At 46.0% G+C, this 17,484-nt stretch overlaps 1 protein-coding gene across 5 annotated transcripts in view; it reads right to left on the minus strand.

Moving 5' to 3' along the window:
* Positions 1–6,677: 6,677 nt before the first annotated feature.
* ITPR2 (inositol 1,4,5-trisphosphate receptor type 2) overlaps positions 6,678–17,484 on the minus strand; it is a 270,523-nt gene continuing 259,716 nt past the window's right edge. For all 5 annotated transcript variants that reach the window (XM_051628013.1, XM_051628027.1, XM_051628007.1 and 2 more), the window contains 2 exons: positions 12,002–12,163; positions 6,678–10,787 (listed from right to left, as the gene is read on the minus strand). In XM_051628013.1, the coding sequence (XP_051483973.1) occupies positions 10,701–10,787; positions 12,002–12,163 (249 nt within the window). In that variant the 3' untranslated portion in view covers positions 6,678–10,700. The remainder of the gene's footprint in view (positions 10,788–12,001; positions 12,164–17,484) is intronic.

A 17,484-nucleotide genomic window follows, 5' to 3' on the forward strand; every position in this document is an offset into this window, starting at 1 on the left:
CTGAAGATAATCAAGAGGCAACTCCTACAAGTAAATACTTTTGGGTTTCAGATGGTTGCCAGGGTCAGGGTGCCACCAGAGTAAGCTGTCTGTCACCAAACAGCAGCAGCACATTTGCCAGCACAGGTTACCTTGTTTAGCCATCATTCCCAAAAGATGGGGACCTTAGCTGGGGTTTTAGCCATCCCACAGGACTGAGCTGGTTGATACACACCCATCTTCTCATCACTGGTGTGCTGGTAAGGGGGGTGCAGGTGTGTCTGAGCCTGACGTGGGACATCTGTCCTCCTGTGAAGTGTCACTGTCAGCCTCAAGGTGCACCAGGGTGCACTCTGGCACCAGGGCACCATGCCCCTCTCAGGCCACCCTGCCCCCCTGGGGCTGCTGGCAGCTGAGCAGGACTCAGGTGATGCTTTTACAGCCTGGGATGGCTTGAGCTGAGGCAGCACAAACCAGTCCTATTTCTAACAAGAGCTGAGTTACCTTCAGGGTCACAGCACAGGGCTCTGCATGGAGTCTGGATGAAAAGCTGGAGGTGGAAAGGTTTTGCTATGGAGCAGGGGGCAAAACAAATTATTTTTTTTCTGAAGCCATTGCTTCATCAAACAAATCTCTTTCGCCAGCCTCTCAGTAATTCCCAGGCTCCAGTTGGCTCTTGCAGATTCATAAACGGCACGTGGAAAACACCTTAGCCAGTCATTTAGCCATAGCATATTTGCAATTTATAGCTGACTTCCTTAGAGCCCTGCTAAGTCATTGAGCAGCCTTGTGGTTTGAGCAAAGGTTTAGGAGCCAGAAAAATCTGGGATGAGTCATTTGTTCATGCACTGGTGACCTGAGCAAATCAGTTGACCTCCTTGTGTGTGCCTCAGGCTGTGAGACCAGCCTTGAGGAGCCGGCTTCCCTGCAGAAATCAGGGGCTTGTCTGGCTCTGGCCAAAAGCAAACCCTGAGCCCTGTCAGCAACGTGCCATGCACAGCCTGGGGGTCCCAGAGCCAGGACCCCACAGAGCCACAGCCGTGCAGGCTCCCTTGGTGGGGGTGGCAGCTCCAAGCCTTTTGGAAGTCAGGGAAAGACTTTCAGAGATTTCAGCGAGCTTCAGATCAGGACTCACTCGCTTCTCTCCAGCATCTGTCTGGCTTTTGAATAGCTTGTATAATAAGTTATAAATGACAATTAAAACACAAAATGAAGAGCGGACCAGATGGCTTCAGGCAACATTTAAAAATACCGAGACTATTTCTAAATGCAGATCACCAGATCCAAAACAGCCCTGGGCAGACTTAGCTGAAGGTTATTTGCTGGCCTGGCTGAAAGGACATGTGTGGTCTCAATCAGTTCTCAGAAGATGCTGTTAAAATGACATTTGCTGGCAAAGGCAGGAGGGAGGACAGGACTTGGGCAGTCCTGAGGACACAGATCTTCACTGCTGTCTTTTAAAGGGGTTGCTGAAGGTTGTTGGGTGAGCAGTGACAACGGCAGGTTGGATCAATGTTTCACCCTGAGAAAAGTGAAATGGTCGGCTGGAGGTCAGGTCAAGGGAGAGGAGCTGTGCGGTATCCTTGACTTCCCAGCCTTCTTCTCCTAAGGACATGGCCGCCCATACAGTGGGTATTACTGCTGTGGATACCTACCACTAGCAGTGGCAGCACTTTGTTCCCTTTCCTGCTGTCTTAGCTGACATAACTTCTGTCTCCAAAACTTCGGCCAGATGGGAAAAATTACAGGGACCTCATAAGATAATTTGTCACTTCACTGAGGAAACTGGCTGTGAACCTCTGGCTCACTGGAAAGGGAGCTCTCACCAATAAAACTAGGCAAAATGAAAAGCATTTCCATTAAAAAAAGGTGATCTGGCACCACAGCATCTGTCTAGATTCAGTGTTAATGTGGCTGAAGCACATTCAGCCCATAAGACAACTTTTATGTATGTCCTCCTTGCCTTGGAAGCGTTGAGCCTGGGGAGATGGGTAAGGCTCTACCTCCACAGGCTTGGCAGCCAAACACCCCAGCCACCACACAAGCCCAAGCGCTTAGAGATGCGACCTGCTATGATGATGTCTGTGCTGCAGAATAAGCTTGGCATCCAGAGATTGCATTAGCCTGAATGTCCTTCCCCTGGAGTGATGGGAACCAGCACGGTCCCTGGGCAACCAGGTTTGTTTGACCTGGACACAGCACTTGGGCTGACATTGGAGCCAGATGTGAACCAGCTAGCAGATACATCCCATGTCTAACTCACATGAAGACTTCCAAACCAGGTGAGCTACCTTTTCCAGCTCTGTGCCACAGCTTACTGAGAAACAGATGGATCGTTCAAGTAGATTATCGCAATGGCCACTTCAATCTTTCTTATTAATAGTTCTATTTTGACATGTTAAAAATAAGCTTGATTATCCTTTGGTTTTGCTTTTGCTTTTTTTTCCCCTCTCTTGTACATGCTTCCACCTCCCACTTTCAGCTGAGCCCGGAAGCAGAAGTATCACGTTACTATGAGAGAAGCTAGTTTTGTGGTATTTCCATCCCATACAGAGCCAGGAAACACAGGCAATTTTGCAAGACAGCTTGTACTCAGTAAATTTCCAGCTCAGTTTATATTTCTGTATTTATTTAGATTTGTGCTAACCATGTAAAAAAGCGCTCATCCCAAATGAGGTGCTGCAGATTAACTTTCAAAAAAACCCAGATTTCATAGACCAAGGACCCTGAGCAACATGATTTTTACTGTACCAGTAGCTTCTGGTTAAGTCCTGTCTTCTGAAAAGACACCCAAGACACAGGCAGTCGACTTATGATAACACTAACTCTTCACAATAACTTGAGATTAAACTTTCAGTAATTCCCACCAGTAAAGCCACCATTTCTGACAACATCTTCCTGCACCCTTGATACCTTCCCTTGAACTTTTCTTCCTTCCTTTCCTTTTCCTGCGTGGTGAATTGTATTTGTAACACATCACATTTACAACTCTCAGTCTTTGGTTAGGTGCATGATACTCCCACGATCATCTTCCCACATCCCAGCTGAGCAACCAGGGACTTGGGCAGATGTTTATGCTTGCATGGGAAGAGCTCCAGAGACCGAACTCTCCTCTCTTGACTCCTCTTCTTCTTCAGCAGCAAAGTCCTGCCACAGGCAAAAAAATCTGCATTTCCCATGGGACAGCAGCACTCGCAACGCCAGCTGCTCTGCTTCTTTAGGTCTGCAGCCAACCTACCCTTATTTCTGCATGCCAGTGTTCCCAAATACCCTCAGACTGAGTTGTGTGTGCGCAAACCACACACGCTCATACATAACACATACGTCCTCAACTCCTAAAAGAGAAAGATGAAGGGTTGGGATGTTTTCTTCAAGGCACCAGGAATGCTGCTGTCTTTATCAAATTAGGGTGAAAACTTTCATGCCAGATAAAGCCACCACTACAGCTCTCTCGTGGGCTACAAATAAGTCTGAACCAACCTCAAAGCCAGCAAAAGTTGACTTGAAAAAAACCAAACAAACTCTGAGCCAACTGCCACTGTCCAAGCCCAACTCAAGAATTAAAATGGTTTTTTTGAACCCTGTTTCAAAGTTGCCTTGTGCTCTGCAGAACACAACTGCAGGTCTCTGCAACACTGCCTGAGTTATCATAGTTCCTGGGTGTTTCATGCTGTAATGCTGGCAGGGAGGGGAAGAAAGAGCAAGTGAATATACCCTTGTAATCTGGTAATAGGGCAAATGCTCCTAGGAGAGGATTGTGAAATTCAGGTTGACATAACACAAAGACCATTACACAAAATTGTGACAATGTGCTGGAGCCCACGGCTTACGTGGCAACTCAGTGTTGTTGGGAACAAAGCCTATAGAGCGTGTTGCAGATGTTGGGGGCCAGAGGGGAATATTTTGTAAAGGGATTTGGAACCTTTGGGCTGTAACTGGATCCCCGAACCACTCTCTTGCCATCTGGATGAAATTGTAGGGTTTTGAATGGGGGGGGAGTGGGGGGTTTGAGACAAGGCCCACATAAAGCAATGCCTGGGTTGACCCCACAGCCTCTGGCCACTTCCCAAGGCCACAGCATGGCTGTGACACTGCTCTCCTCCACCACAAGCCACCACAGGGCCAGGGCTCAGCCTGGCTCAGGCAAAGGGTCTCAGCTGGCTCCCACCACCGGGGGCACAGTTTTCTTCCAGGGGATTAGGTTAACATTTGGAACAGAAGCCATTCATTTCTTCCTGTCAACTTCGCCATCTCCACAGTTTGTTTAACAGGCTATAGATGGCTTCAAACTCCAGCCAAAGGGTTGAAGATTGTGCAATCATTTACCGCAAGAAGGGCTGTTAAAGAAAGTCCTGCTTGTACCAAGTCAGATACTGAATGTGTTAGTTGAAAACACGATCTATGACATTTAAAGAGTTGTTAGAGTCATAAGGACACTGCCAGTTTGACCACGCTCCTACAGATTTAGCTTATTAGTTTGGCTTCTCAGGTAATGGGCTGTGATTCTGGATGTGCCCAGGTCTCACCCTACCCGAGCGTAAAGGCAGAGGCACAGTGAGAGATGGGGGTCACAGAGTAAGAAACCTACTGCACAAAAATAATAATAAAAAAAGGAGGGTAAGTGTTGGCGGTTCGCAGCAAGTGAAATAGTGAAGTTACAAAGGCTATTTGTCCTGTGCCTTGCAGCTTCCTGCTTCAAACTAAAAAAGTACAGCATATAAATAGAGCGGGCAAGTGTCAACCAATGATAGCAACACACTACTCCACATTCAAAATCCCTGGATCTCAAGTTTCTTCTGAGTCGTTTGGGATGATTTTGTGCAAATACGGGACCTTTAGTAGGGGCGCCTGTGAACAGGAGTCCCGCTGCCAGTCACTCCTGTGGGCATCTCAGGACAGCAGAGAGGTTAGCAGCCTTCAATCTCAGTCTTCTCCACTTAAAAATAAACTTGGCAACTCTCCCCAGAAAACAAGCATGCTCTTTCCAAAGAAAACATCCTTGCCTGCAGATGATTTTGTCACAGCAGCAGCGACGGTGGAAATGGAGGAGCTGAATTTGCTGGTAGGCCACACCGGCGTGAGCCTCCTGAAGGCTGCACAGCGGATGCCAAGGGAGATGTTTGCTCCCTGAAATGCCTTTGGAATTCAAATGTACCTTTGGGGAAAACATTAAAAAAATAATAAAAATACAAGCGTCGGCATTAGCTTCTCAGTTCTGCGTGCAAAACTGCTTCTGTTTGGTCTTCGGAGCTTTGCTCTGCTTTGGGGGCTTTTTTTCCCCAAATATGACCATAATCTTAGGTTGAAAGTTTACTGTGTGAAAATCCATTTTCTCTTAGGACGTACTTTTTTTTGCAGAACCATCTAAGAAACCTAGTAGCAAACAAGCCCTTTTCTATTTAACTTTAAAGTCATACCACGGAATATAAAAGAAAGTCAATTCTACTCTGAAACTCAGCAGGTTGGTATAACAAGTGCACAGAAACAACAGCATGCTCTATTTAATATGATTTTTCTTATTAATTAATTAGCAGGTTGCTTCTCACCAAGAAGAGGCCTCGTAATTTTCCTCATAAATATTGACTTTCTGTAATATACACAGCAGGGAGGGGAGGAAAAAGCACTTACATGTCATAGTTCTCCTGTCACAGGTTTGTAGGGCACTTCCATTTTTTAAAAGGCCACAGATTTCCTCAGCCCAAGTTGCCTCAGTGGTTGTCAGCTGTTAGTCCTCCTCAATCCTTTCACGTAGAAGAGAGGGGAAAGTGCCTGGTCTCCCTCTTAACATGCTATTAGAAGGAGCTACATGAAAAAAACCCGAAGAAACAAAACCAAAATACCCACGTCAAAAAACTCACAAGCACAGAAGTCCCCACCCTGGTAAGAGAAGTCACATCAAGCCTACAAGCCTTTAACTTCTGCACCTGTATTAGTTGAGGGCTGGATTCCCAAAATTAAGGCATGGGCAGTGTATGATGGACAGTAAGAGGCTCCCAAGCACCACCAGCAAGTTTGCCTTGGATGGCTGCTGGAGACACTGATGCCCACATGGGCATGCACACCAGTGTGCCTATCATATATGTTCTCTGCTGCTCACGAGCACAGTCGCAGCCCTGGCAAGACTGCCCTGTTGCTCCCCTCAGGGTCACAGGCATGGGATGTCACCCCACTCTTTCTGACTGCACCATGTGATGCTCTAAGCCTCGCAGGGAGTCCCTGACTCATGTCAGACCCAAGGATGCAGTGAGAGCTAACCTGCCTCAGGCACCAGCAGAAAACCCTGTTTGGCTGGAGCCTGTTCCTCTCCACCAGCAACACTCACACCCATCACCAAGCTTGCACCTGCCCACCTCCAACCAGGGCTGCCCCTGGCCTGCCAGTCACAGACTAAAGAAAAAGCCCTTGAGCAAACGATACACCTGTCACCCAACCTTCAGGAAAGGTGGCAATCTGACCCATTCTCCTCAAAAGAACAAAACGAGCCTTAAATGAAACAAATCCTCCCTTCCATGGTTAGATTTGGCCTCCACTGATGATTCTACTGATGCCACTGCTTTGTTGCTAAGAAGAAACAGATGCATAGTCACAGCCTGGTCTCCCAGGCAAGACAACCAGCTTGGGTTTCCCATCCATCTTGAATTCAGCAACACACATTTCCCCCCACCTCTAGCACCAAGAATAGGCGAGACAGACATATATAAAATGACACACTTTATTAAAAGTTACATTCAGCAGCAATGGACATATTTACTTAAGTAGATTTTAACTGTCAAGGAGCTTATAATTATAAACCCTTCTAAGGCATTCAAAGCTCTTAGATGTTGTAACTTCTTTGCAATCATTTCATATAAATAGGTAAGGTAAATGACGTTTGTCTAAGAAGAGGATACCCCACCTGCATTAAACAAAGATATACATATAAATATACGCATAAACCAATTACCTTTTTCTTTTAAACTCATTGATGGGGGTATTTCACAATCTTTAAGGCTTTGGCTCTGGCCCTGCAACTACTACTCCAGCAAGAAGTCTCCTGTTGAAGGTACCACGCACGTGAAGGTGTGTGCGAGTGTACAGATTGCTCCCATGGAGGAGAGCTGCAGGGCAGGGCCAAAGCTTTGGCAGAATCAGCAAAAATGTCAAAACTCTCAGTGAAATATATTTACAATCTGTGCAAGTAGCATCACCTACTGATTACAGAGGTCCCTCAGAAGCTATCCAGAGGAAAGGCACCACGGCGAAGGCAAATCTGTTAGCTCTTGGTTTTTGATGTAGCTCTCCCTTCTGAAGAGCAGTAACTGGGTGCTCGGGCCTTGGGGACGTCACTTGGGGTGCAAGACAGAGAGCAGCAGCAGTACGCAACTGCAAGGAGCTCAGGGCACAAGTTTTGCATCAAGTTTTTCCAGCTCCAACAGCAGAAACCTCCCTTGCTGTGCAGCGGTTCCTTCGCCTTTTTCAAGTGTAAACGAGAAAAATGCCGAACACTCCCAGTATCAGCCAACTGCCCACCTGCCCAGTAAATAGTGATCATTACATTTTTCTTTGTTCCATTAAACTGTGCTTTATGCCTCTACTAAGCCTATGTGTGAGGAAGAGGAAATTGCTGTTGAAACAGAAGCTGTGGCTAGATCTGATGAACTGCATAAACTAATTAAGAGTTAATTGAGCTGCAGGGTCTGATTCCCTACCAACTTACTGCTGACTTCACGTTTGGGTGCAACTCTCTGGGCTTTGTGATGTACGGTAAGGCTAGTCAGAAAGGCAAAGCTGTCTGTGTTACACTGGTGGCTGGTCACTGCATGGCGTGTGGCTGATGGCAAACTCCCAGAATTGATTCACCATGGGTGTCTCTCAGTGCTGAACACCAGTTGGTACGTGAAGTCACAGAATCACAGAATTGTCAGAGTTAGAAGGGACCTCTAGAGATCATCTAGTCCAAGTCCCCTGCTAAAGTAGGATCACCTGGAGCACAACACTCAGGAGTACATCCTGGCAGGTTTGGAGTATCTCCAGAGAAGGGGACTCCACAACTTCCTTGGGCAGCCTGTTCCAATGTTTTGTCACCCTCACAGTAAAGAAGTTTTTCCTCATATTTAAATGGAACTTTCTGTGTTCCAGCCTGTTGCCCCTCATCCTGTCACTGAAGAGTCTGGCTCCATCCTCCTTGCACACGCCCTTTAGATACTTACAGGCATTAGTAAGGTCTCTCCTCAGCCTTCTCTTCTCCAGGCTAAAGAATCCCAGCTCTCTCTGCCTTTCCTTGTAAGAGTGATGCTCCAATCCCTCACTGCCAGGTAAGGCTTATGGAAGGGGTTTTCACCACCACAGTGATGCTGGAGCAGAAGCACCAAGACCTCATACACAGCAAGTGAGAATGAAAGGTACACTCTAAGCTTTATTCCTAAAATATCTCAGTTGTTTTTTGAAGACAACTGCTTTTCTGTGTTCTGCTTTGACCTAGCAGCTTTCCTGCCATCAGCTCTCCATGCAACAGCCGCATCTGCTCTGGCTGTCTGGTCTTTGGAGTAGAAAAGGTCACTCCAGCCTTGGAAGCAAAGTCACAGCAAACACACAGCATCAACCAGCTCAAGCCAGCTCCCATTGCCTCCATGCATGCCCTCGGCCTGGGAAGCAGCTGACAACTGCCTGCAGAGAGGCTGCAAGCCCTCCAGCAGTGGAGCTGTAGACAATCTAGTCTCCCACCACTTGCCTTCATTTGCCTTGTGTCATTCCTGATAACCACCACTTGCTCTTCACCTTAGCACATGAAGGCAGAGTGCTGGTTGGATGTGGGAGAAATTCTTACAGGAAAAATAGACCCTAAAGCTGGAAATGGCCACCACCTCTCAGAACCAGAATGCTCTATGGACTAAAGAGCAGTTAACAGGAAGAGATTTTCTTTCTGAAAAATATACAAATCCTTGTTTTCCATGCACTACTTTTGAAGTACGCAATTAAAGCCAATGGGAGATCTTTCAATGTAGAAGAATCAGACCCTAAAGTACATTTTAATCTCAGCCTCACTGGTACAAACAAGAAATGGCATCCAAGAGCAGACTTGAATTTGTGATGGAGAGAGGAAAATGCCCCTTCTTTCCCTTCACTCTAGGGTCTGTTGGTCTGAACCGTACCTTAATAAGATGACTGAATTTCTTCAGGGAGACACTGGAAACAGTGGAGTCAGTAATATTTTCACCTTTGATCAAAATGGCTTTTATAACAAAAGTTACAGGGGGAAAATCGCTGCAAAAATATATTGGTTTAAAAAGTGACTCCACATCATAGAGATGCATTTTGAAATGAACCAAGGACAATGAGGTACCCAAAACCTACTGAAAATGAAAGCGAAGTGAGACCACAACTCCTATTTGTGCCCTCAAAATCTCCTCCTAGAAGACAGAAGAGTCCTCGGGCTCTGTGAAAACCCTGTAACTTTCTTTTAAAGCCATCCCAAGAAATACAGAAACCAGCAGAAACCTGAACAACTGACTTGGCTGCTGCCTTTTGTAGAGCCTAGAGCTGGAAGGAGCTCCTCTGGCATTGCCCCTGTCCCACTCCAGTCCCTCCTGCAAGCCCCTAAAAGAGGAAGGGTGGGCAAAAGCAGGCTAAACACATGAGCTTTAGCTCAGAAGTAAGCTGGCAAAATATGGTGCTTATTTACTCAAGTTAACTCCCACTGAAGATGACTTTATAGAAGGCAATGACACCATTACAGCTCCATCCAGAAATGTATTTCTAAGCTTTTTAAAAAAAAATAAAATCTCATATGCAGTTCAAACTACAGGTGTGTACATATATAGATCTTTCTATCTCTCTCTATATATATATTTTTTTTTTTTTAAATTTTTTTTTTTCTGAATCCTCCATTGGAACTTGAATTTAAAACACAGTTTAACTCCTCAGTATGTGAAATCTCACGGCCACATTAACCGAGAACATCTGAAGCCAGGATAAAGAAATCACTTCCAGTTACGTTGTCAGTGTTATGTGCATAACATTCCCACAACTGTAGATCCATTGTGCTCCATGTTATAAATAAGAAATTGCATGGTGACAGCTAAAATTCAAAAGCATTAATGTTTCTCTTTGCAACTCTATTTTTTTTCTTTTTTTCTTTTTTTTTTTTTTTCAATCTTTTGAGGCTTCTCCCCTTTCCCTCCTAGTAGAAGTTAGTTGAAGCAACATTATTGCTTACTCAACAGACATTTTTACAGTAATTAAAAAAAAAAACAGTAAATGCCAAGCAAATACAATTAACGTTGCTATTTGGCAAATAAGCCAGAAACGACTTCCATTGACTCTGTTGTAGTTGCATTAATAAACATTTCTCCTTCTTCTGCTCATCTTGCTTACGCCAGCACTTTAGGGAGAAGTCTCAGGGCAGCTCTGAGGACGTGGCCAGAGGCTGCCCTGACCTCTGTTGCACACAGCAGCTCCCACCAAAGCCATCGGGTTGCAGAGCAGAAACGCAGCTGAGTCAGGCCCCGTGAACAAACACAAACGAGCTCCCTTGTCTTTCTCGCATTCTAAGTTGTGGTCCCTTTCAACCATGAAAAACAGCTACAAATTGTTCCCAGAGCTAAACCACTTAACATCTTGGCACTTGGTTGTTTTTAACTTCGTAACAATAGGCACTGTTCACTCCTCTCCATCTCAGTTTTTTATTCTATAATAAAGCAGGAATACTGATGAAAGGCTAGTCACGGCTTCTCCCCGTGGTATCAGGGTGGTGGCATGTGATGATTCACATGGGGTGTGTTTGATCCAAGAAAGCCCAGCCTCTGCTTATTCTTCCTTTGTTCTGTCATCTAAGGTGGAAAGGCAGAGAGAAACGAGTTGAGATTTTTCCCCCCCCCCCCGTTTTACTATTATTTAGCAGTCACAGAGCAAGATACATACTAGCAAAACAACAGGGAGTGGAATTCTTTCCTTCAGCATTGAAAACTGCAAGTAAGAGATACCTTTGAAGGGGGAAATCTGTTTCCTGCAAAGTACGGACATTTTATTATCATTTGTACATCATTCTTCTTCAGTGACAGGTCTTACAGTGCATGATTTGCACTGCTATCATGTTGTGTGGCCCTGCAGAGGGTCAGCCTTTGCACTTGATGCTGTACAATCACAGAATTAAAAGATGGTCCCAGCCACAGAGAGTTTAAATTTAAGCCAGGAGAAAACAGATTCAGCCAGAGGGGGATGAAAAAAAAGCCACCAGAACAATAAGCACGATAAGCAACAGTCTCAGCACACCCAGGCTAAACCTGCGTTGAGTTTTTCACAGGGAAAAGGAGTTTTAAGGAGGGATTTTAAGGAGATAATTAGACAACTCTGTTGATGCCACTGAAGAGCTTCCCATAAAGAGAACATAAAGATGCTTTTCTGAAACTGTAATGAGCAAACCAGAGGTGACCAGCATCTTTAACAAAAAAGGAGCTGGCCTTCTGATCCTGAAGTGAGAGAAAACACTTAAGGTGCTTAAAGGAGCAGGGCTTTAAGGGAGGCCAGCAGCGGGTGCTCCACACAGCAGAGAACAGGGAGCCGTGGGAGGAGCACAAAGATAAGGGTGACACAAGCAAAGCAACAGGCTCGGCAAATTGTTTTCACAACAGCACTGTTGATACATCTCCACTGTTGAAAAAAATCCAAGTGTCAGAGTCCGACAGCTTTTCTCCTGATTCCCACCGGTTCACACCCATTTCTGACGATGTGCCCTTTTTATTGCCAGGTTATGCAGTACCCACGTATGCAAAGCTCATCATGGCTTCAGCAGTTTTCCTTCTGTCCTCACGTACTGGGAGGATTTCATAACTAAGTCCCTTTTTCTCCTTACCTGTACTCTGCTGTTGCTAATAGAATACAGTTTCATTCCAAACCCCTATCAGTGTATCCACTCAGAAAGCTTACTGGAGGGAAAGGTAAAACCTAAGACAAAAGTCTCTTTTGTAACATTGTCCTGACTGTGATGAAAGGCAGCATGTTCACCCACACACCCTCACACTGCTACCCACTGCAGGGCACTTACCTGTTCCTTGAGCTCAGCAAGCTGACTGGAAAGCTGTTTTACCAGGCTCATGGTTGACTCCAGCCTCTCTTGCAGGTTCCTGATTTCATTTTGCTCACTGTCGCCTTCATTGCTAACCAGGGACATGGCTCTCATCCGAGGAAACCAGTCCAAATTCTTCTCCTACATGGATATTAGAAAAATTACTAATGTTAGTAGGGGTCTATGCAGTGCTGCTAAACTGAGACTAGAGAATAAAATCTCAGAAGGACTTCTACTCAGTGGATGACACACACAGCACATGAGCTTAAGAAGTAGTAAATTCAGAAAGTATTTTACACAAGCACTTCCACTCTTGATTCTCCTTAGCTACAAAGAAGGCACCAACTGGAAAATCTTGGTTCCCCACAGCTGCACCTGCCTTGCAGTGTGGGCAATGTTGGCACATTCCTCTGTGGCTCTGGCATGCAGAAACACCCACTAGGTCAGCTCTGGGGAGACCTCTCTGGTACACGAGCACCAGGAAAGCCCAAGTGCTCCCTGTGCTTTGCTCTTAAGCGTATGCAGGGACACAGTTCCCCACTGACTCTCTTCAGCTTGGCTGGCCTCCATCTATTTCAGCTGTCCTTGCAGCAATGTCAGCAAGCCAACATCAGGAAAACAAGACAAGCCAAACTCCTCTCTGTACTGGCCTGGAGTGTGCCTACTGCAAGGACAGAGGGTCCTTGGATTCAGTTGCCCATAACAGAATATCTGGGGTCCTGGAAATGGCCTAGGCTTTAAGCATGCTATTCAGATTAGGTAACTGCAAGAACAACCCCATGGCCAAGGGCTAACCTGCAAAGGATCAGGCATGGAATAGCACTGAATCGGGTGTTTCTCTATTCCTGGACTCAGACTATGAATTTAATCATAACAAAAATACTCTGAATAGATGGTATGAGTCAGGAAGGTGCTGCGTATCAGCATGAGCCTGAATTTTCTCCATGGCTTGGAGGCACAGATATTTGTGTGCAGTGTAACAGATGGAGGAGATTGAAGGGTGCAAACCTAGGTGACAACCACGTGGCAAGCAACCTGGATTGCCTTAAGGCACAAGACAAAGGGAAGAGGTTCTGTAGCTGGCCATGTGTTACTTCAATGCACCTCTGCTCTCCACCTTGGGGGGAGCGGGAGGATGTGGTTAGATCACATGCATGGTGTTTTGCAACAGGCTTCTATGGACATGAGCAGTTGATAACTTTAGAAGAGAAAGAGAATTAATTTCTTCCAGTCTCCTGGACTGGGACTGGCCCCACACAAAAAGCATTATATTGAAAAGAAAAGGAGGAAAGAAAAGGAAGAAAGGAGTTCTTTCCAGAAGTCTATCTACAAGACTCCTGGCAGGCAAAAGCTGTGCTACTTATGTTGTAAAGTTTTAAGTGTATTAACACTGTAGTCTCAGACTTTGCCTCACCATGGAAAAAGAAAACCCAGTGATGATTCTGCAGCTGGGCAGCCCCGGGCAGCTGTATTTGAGTGGGGTCCACACAATCTGGCCTGGCAGAGCTGCAAGCCTGGGGATGTGTCAAGTGAATACGGCTTTATCGTGCTTCCAGAGAGAGCTGCTTTCAACCCAGAGAGCTCTGCCCTGATCACCAACTCTCCTCCTACAGCAACACGGTTTAGAAACAATCAAGCTAACCCTCTGTAAGCATGAAAGCACAGTATTCATGTTTTCACGCTATTTGCACTAGCCCAGTCCCCTCTGTTACCCTGGGCAAGACTAAATGCAAAGCTGTTATGAATTTCGGCTTATTTTCCTCTTTCTAACTCAAAACTTCTAATGAGTTTTTGTCTGGCTGTGCAACCTCTGGTACCGCCACTAAACAGACAATGTTCAGGGAATAAGACTGTGCCCCTCCACTGCATTCTGCAGCCCAGGGCTCAGTCAGCCGTGTGCACTGGTGGAATGAGGCCTCTTTCCTCGCTGCCCACTTTTTGAGCCTCGTGATCTCATTATGACAATTTACTGTGGTTACGCATTATGCCATTTTCAATGGGTCATAACTCATTCAAATCAAAACCTGTTTTCACCAGCTCTGCTGGTGAGCTCCAAAGGACTGCACGTGACCCTCCCTGCTGGATATCCCCAGCGGACACACAGAGAGGTAGACTCCTATTCCTGCTGCATGTGTGTCTGCTTACAAGACCAGCATTCATTTTCCAGGAGTACGCTCTGATACTTATTTAAAATTTATTTTGGCTAGGATCTAGCACAGAATTCATCACGTGCCTACTGGTAGGCACAGGTGTACTCATGTATACTAAGCTTAGTTTGTGCACAGTGCCTTTCTGGATCAATGCCTTTTTCTTTTTTTTTTTTTTTCAAAATGTTTGCCAGCAAATTTGTCTGCCACTACAGGCACAGAAAGTTAATTCAAAGGAGCTACAGCAAACAGAGCTGCACTTGTATCTGCACATTTCCTGGAAAGCTCTGGTATCTGTATCCAAAGTCGCTTCTCTTGCTCGAAGCACCTGAAGATACCAAAAGCAAGCCAATATGGCCATAGGAGTCAGCTGAGGGGCCAGGAGAACTTTTTGGCAAGGCTCACCATAAAGCCAAAGTTTCTAAAGCCAGGCTGCACAGGGAGAGCAATCTGAGACTCCATCGTTGTGGTTCTTATGTCTGCTGAGTGCTGCTGCCAGGATTGTGAAATGCACTTTGCTAGTTTTGTTTTCCTGCCACTCCCTCGCTCCTCCAGGACGCAAGGCAGAGAATGCTGACTGCCTTAGAAAGTTTTTTGTGTGGACTGATCTTCCACCACACTGCAGTGTCCAGAGGAACACCACACAAATCCATGCGGATGCCAGCTGCCCCGGCTCTGTGGGCTTGCCTCTCTTGAAGCTCCCATTGTCACCTGTTTCCCTCCTCCTTGGTACAACATTTTACTTTCTGGGAAAAGGGATGACCTGGAGCAGGTAAAGACAGGGACAAAGCACACAGCACCTCACCCGCTGCCATACGATGCTGTGGTGCTGATGGTAGCTGGAACCCCTCTGAACCACATGCCAGCTCATTGCAGCCACCACAAGCCCCAGAGTCACAGAAGTTCAAAGACAGACTCTGCTCGTTTGTGTGTGCCCAGCTTTGCCTTCCCAGCAATGCTCTGATAATCTCTCCCAAGGAAGAAACCCAGCTGTGGTTTAGTTACAGACCAAGAAGATCTAGGCATTTTTTGCCGAAATGTTGTGAAGGATCAAGCAAGGACTTGTTCCAAGTTCTAAAACAAGATGATGGGTTTACATGAACCAGGGACCTCATTAAAATGTGCTACTGGCTTCCACAGCTTTTCAGGGCAGCAAAGAGGCAACAGGTCAAATGGCCAACCACAGTTCTCTCATTTGGTAGCCTCAAGTGCTGTTTTGGGTGCAGGCAGGACTTTGCTTCTTGGTTTCCAACTGCATATACATCTACTGAAATCCAGTCCAGCTGTGTATCTTCATCACGCAAGGTATCACAAAGATTCAAAATTCAGTAGGAACCACATTCTAGCCTGCTAACCTGTCTTAAAAATACTTACCTAGCTTTCACTGATAGTTCCATTATAGTGCACACAGTAAATATACTCCTTTGCTGAACTGCATGCTTTTGACACCCAATATTATCCTATTTTTTCGTTGTGTTATGAGCTGCAGAACTTTATTAAAGGGCAGCATGAAAATGAGCTCTGGCACACAGCCCTATTTGCTTGAGTCTATGCCACAAGCAAACAGCAATTGCTGCTGGGGACAAAAAACTTTGGATCACAAACCTGCCAGGATCCAGAAGGCAAATTGCACAAGGCTCCTCTGCTGAAAATTGTAGTGATCTGTAAGTGTTCACAATGGGGACAGGCACTCAGTAACTGCTCAGCTATGGGAAAGCTATTTTTGCTTCAAGGTAATTGCTTGCCAATTAACTGGAGGTAGTTAACATGTTTGTACAACCCCAAACATTTGTTCTGGGACTTAAATGTTTATGGGCTTAGTCCAGAGTTCACCTTGACCAACTAATACACGTGGAAGCTGTAACATGTAACCTCCTCTATGCTGCAGGTGCACTCCTACTTCACCTTTTTTGACAGATGTGAGGATGGTGTTATCTGTCACACCTTAGCTACTACTCTTAGAAATCCAACCATTTTGCCTAAGATAGCATTCACTCAGACATTCTGAACCCTGTTTGGAACCTAGCAGCAATTTGGATGAGAGAGGTAGGCTGCTGGTAGGGAGCAGGGCAGACCTCTGCAACCAGCTGTCACAGCCACCAGGTTAGTGTGAGGTGACAGAACTTGAGCATAAATGAGCTCTCAGAGGGTGAGATATGTGGATGCGATGCTTCAAAATGAAGTAGCTGCCTGGACATATAATTAATCGCTAAAATGTACTGAAATCTTCTTTCCTAACAAGTGGGGCTGAACCTCAGCATATTGTTACTGTTGCTTCACTCTTGCACAAGGACAGCAGCTATTCACAGCCCACCCGCAGCAGCCCACCTACAGATCACAGCATCTTCCCGCTCCACACTCCCTCCACAAGCATAGTGTGTGCCTCACAGAATTCATAGTTAAGTATACATCTGTGTCCAGGGCAGAGTCAGCCAGACAGGAAGGCTGCAGGGACAGAAAGGAGCCGCAGCCTCCTCTCTGTCAGTTCAGCTGCAGGAAAAGAGAAAAAAAAAAGAAAAAAAAAAGAAAAAAAAGAAAAAAGGCAGGTGGGGCTGGCCAAAACGCTGCTGGCCAAAGAGACTGCACACAAGCAGAGCAGACATTTCATGTGGTGATCCAGCATGCTCGCTCCCTCTGTCTCCCCCTCGGCTGGCAGGACTCCAGTGGGAATCACAGCTCCCCCCGGGTCAACACCTCTCTGCAAGGTACTCTGGGTACACGTAGCCGCAAGGTGCCAGTGGTGAGGGCACGTGCCTGAGAAATCACAGGGCTTAGAGGATTTGCTACAAGGCGTTTTCTGAGAAACCTCAAACTCTTCTGCTCAGAGAGGCATGCTCAGAGCAAAAGTCTGCATTTGCCTCCTGGAGTTTTCTATGCAACCTTCTCCCTCCCTTCTGTGGGCTTCCCAGGGGCAGTGCAGAGCTACAGGCTAAGTCCTCCCTCCGGTAAAACATCACTATTTTTCTGACTTTGCTCGCTCCAGTTGAGCATGGATGGAGAAAAGACTGAAGAAATTTGCTTAGAGTTTCTATACTTTGTACAAAGTCTCTCTTGAGCCATCCCTGTCCTGTTGGCAGAGCCAACTGGCTTCAATCGAGCTCTCACGCTGAGCTGAATCCATGCCTTCGAAGTAATTGGCAGAGAGACGTTTCTTTAGGAGGTGCTGGTTTCAGAGGCTAGCAGCAAGATGGATCAGCTGCAACCAGCAGGAAAGACTGGGCTGAGCCTTTAAAAAATAGATTACTAGATAACAATGAGAGAAAATAGGTCAAAGAGTAGGACAAGGGGGATGAAGTAGAGGAGCAAAGGCAGCCT

This window comes from Apus apus, chromosome 1 (genome assembly GCF_020740795.1).
Source record: "Apus apus isolate bApuApu2 chromosome 1, bApuApu2.pri.cur, whole genome shotgun sequence".
NCBI lineage: Eukaryota > Metazoa > Chordata > Aves > Apodiformes > Apodidae > Apus > Apus apus.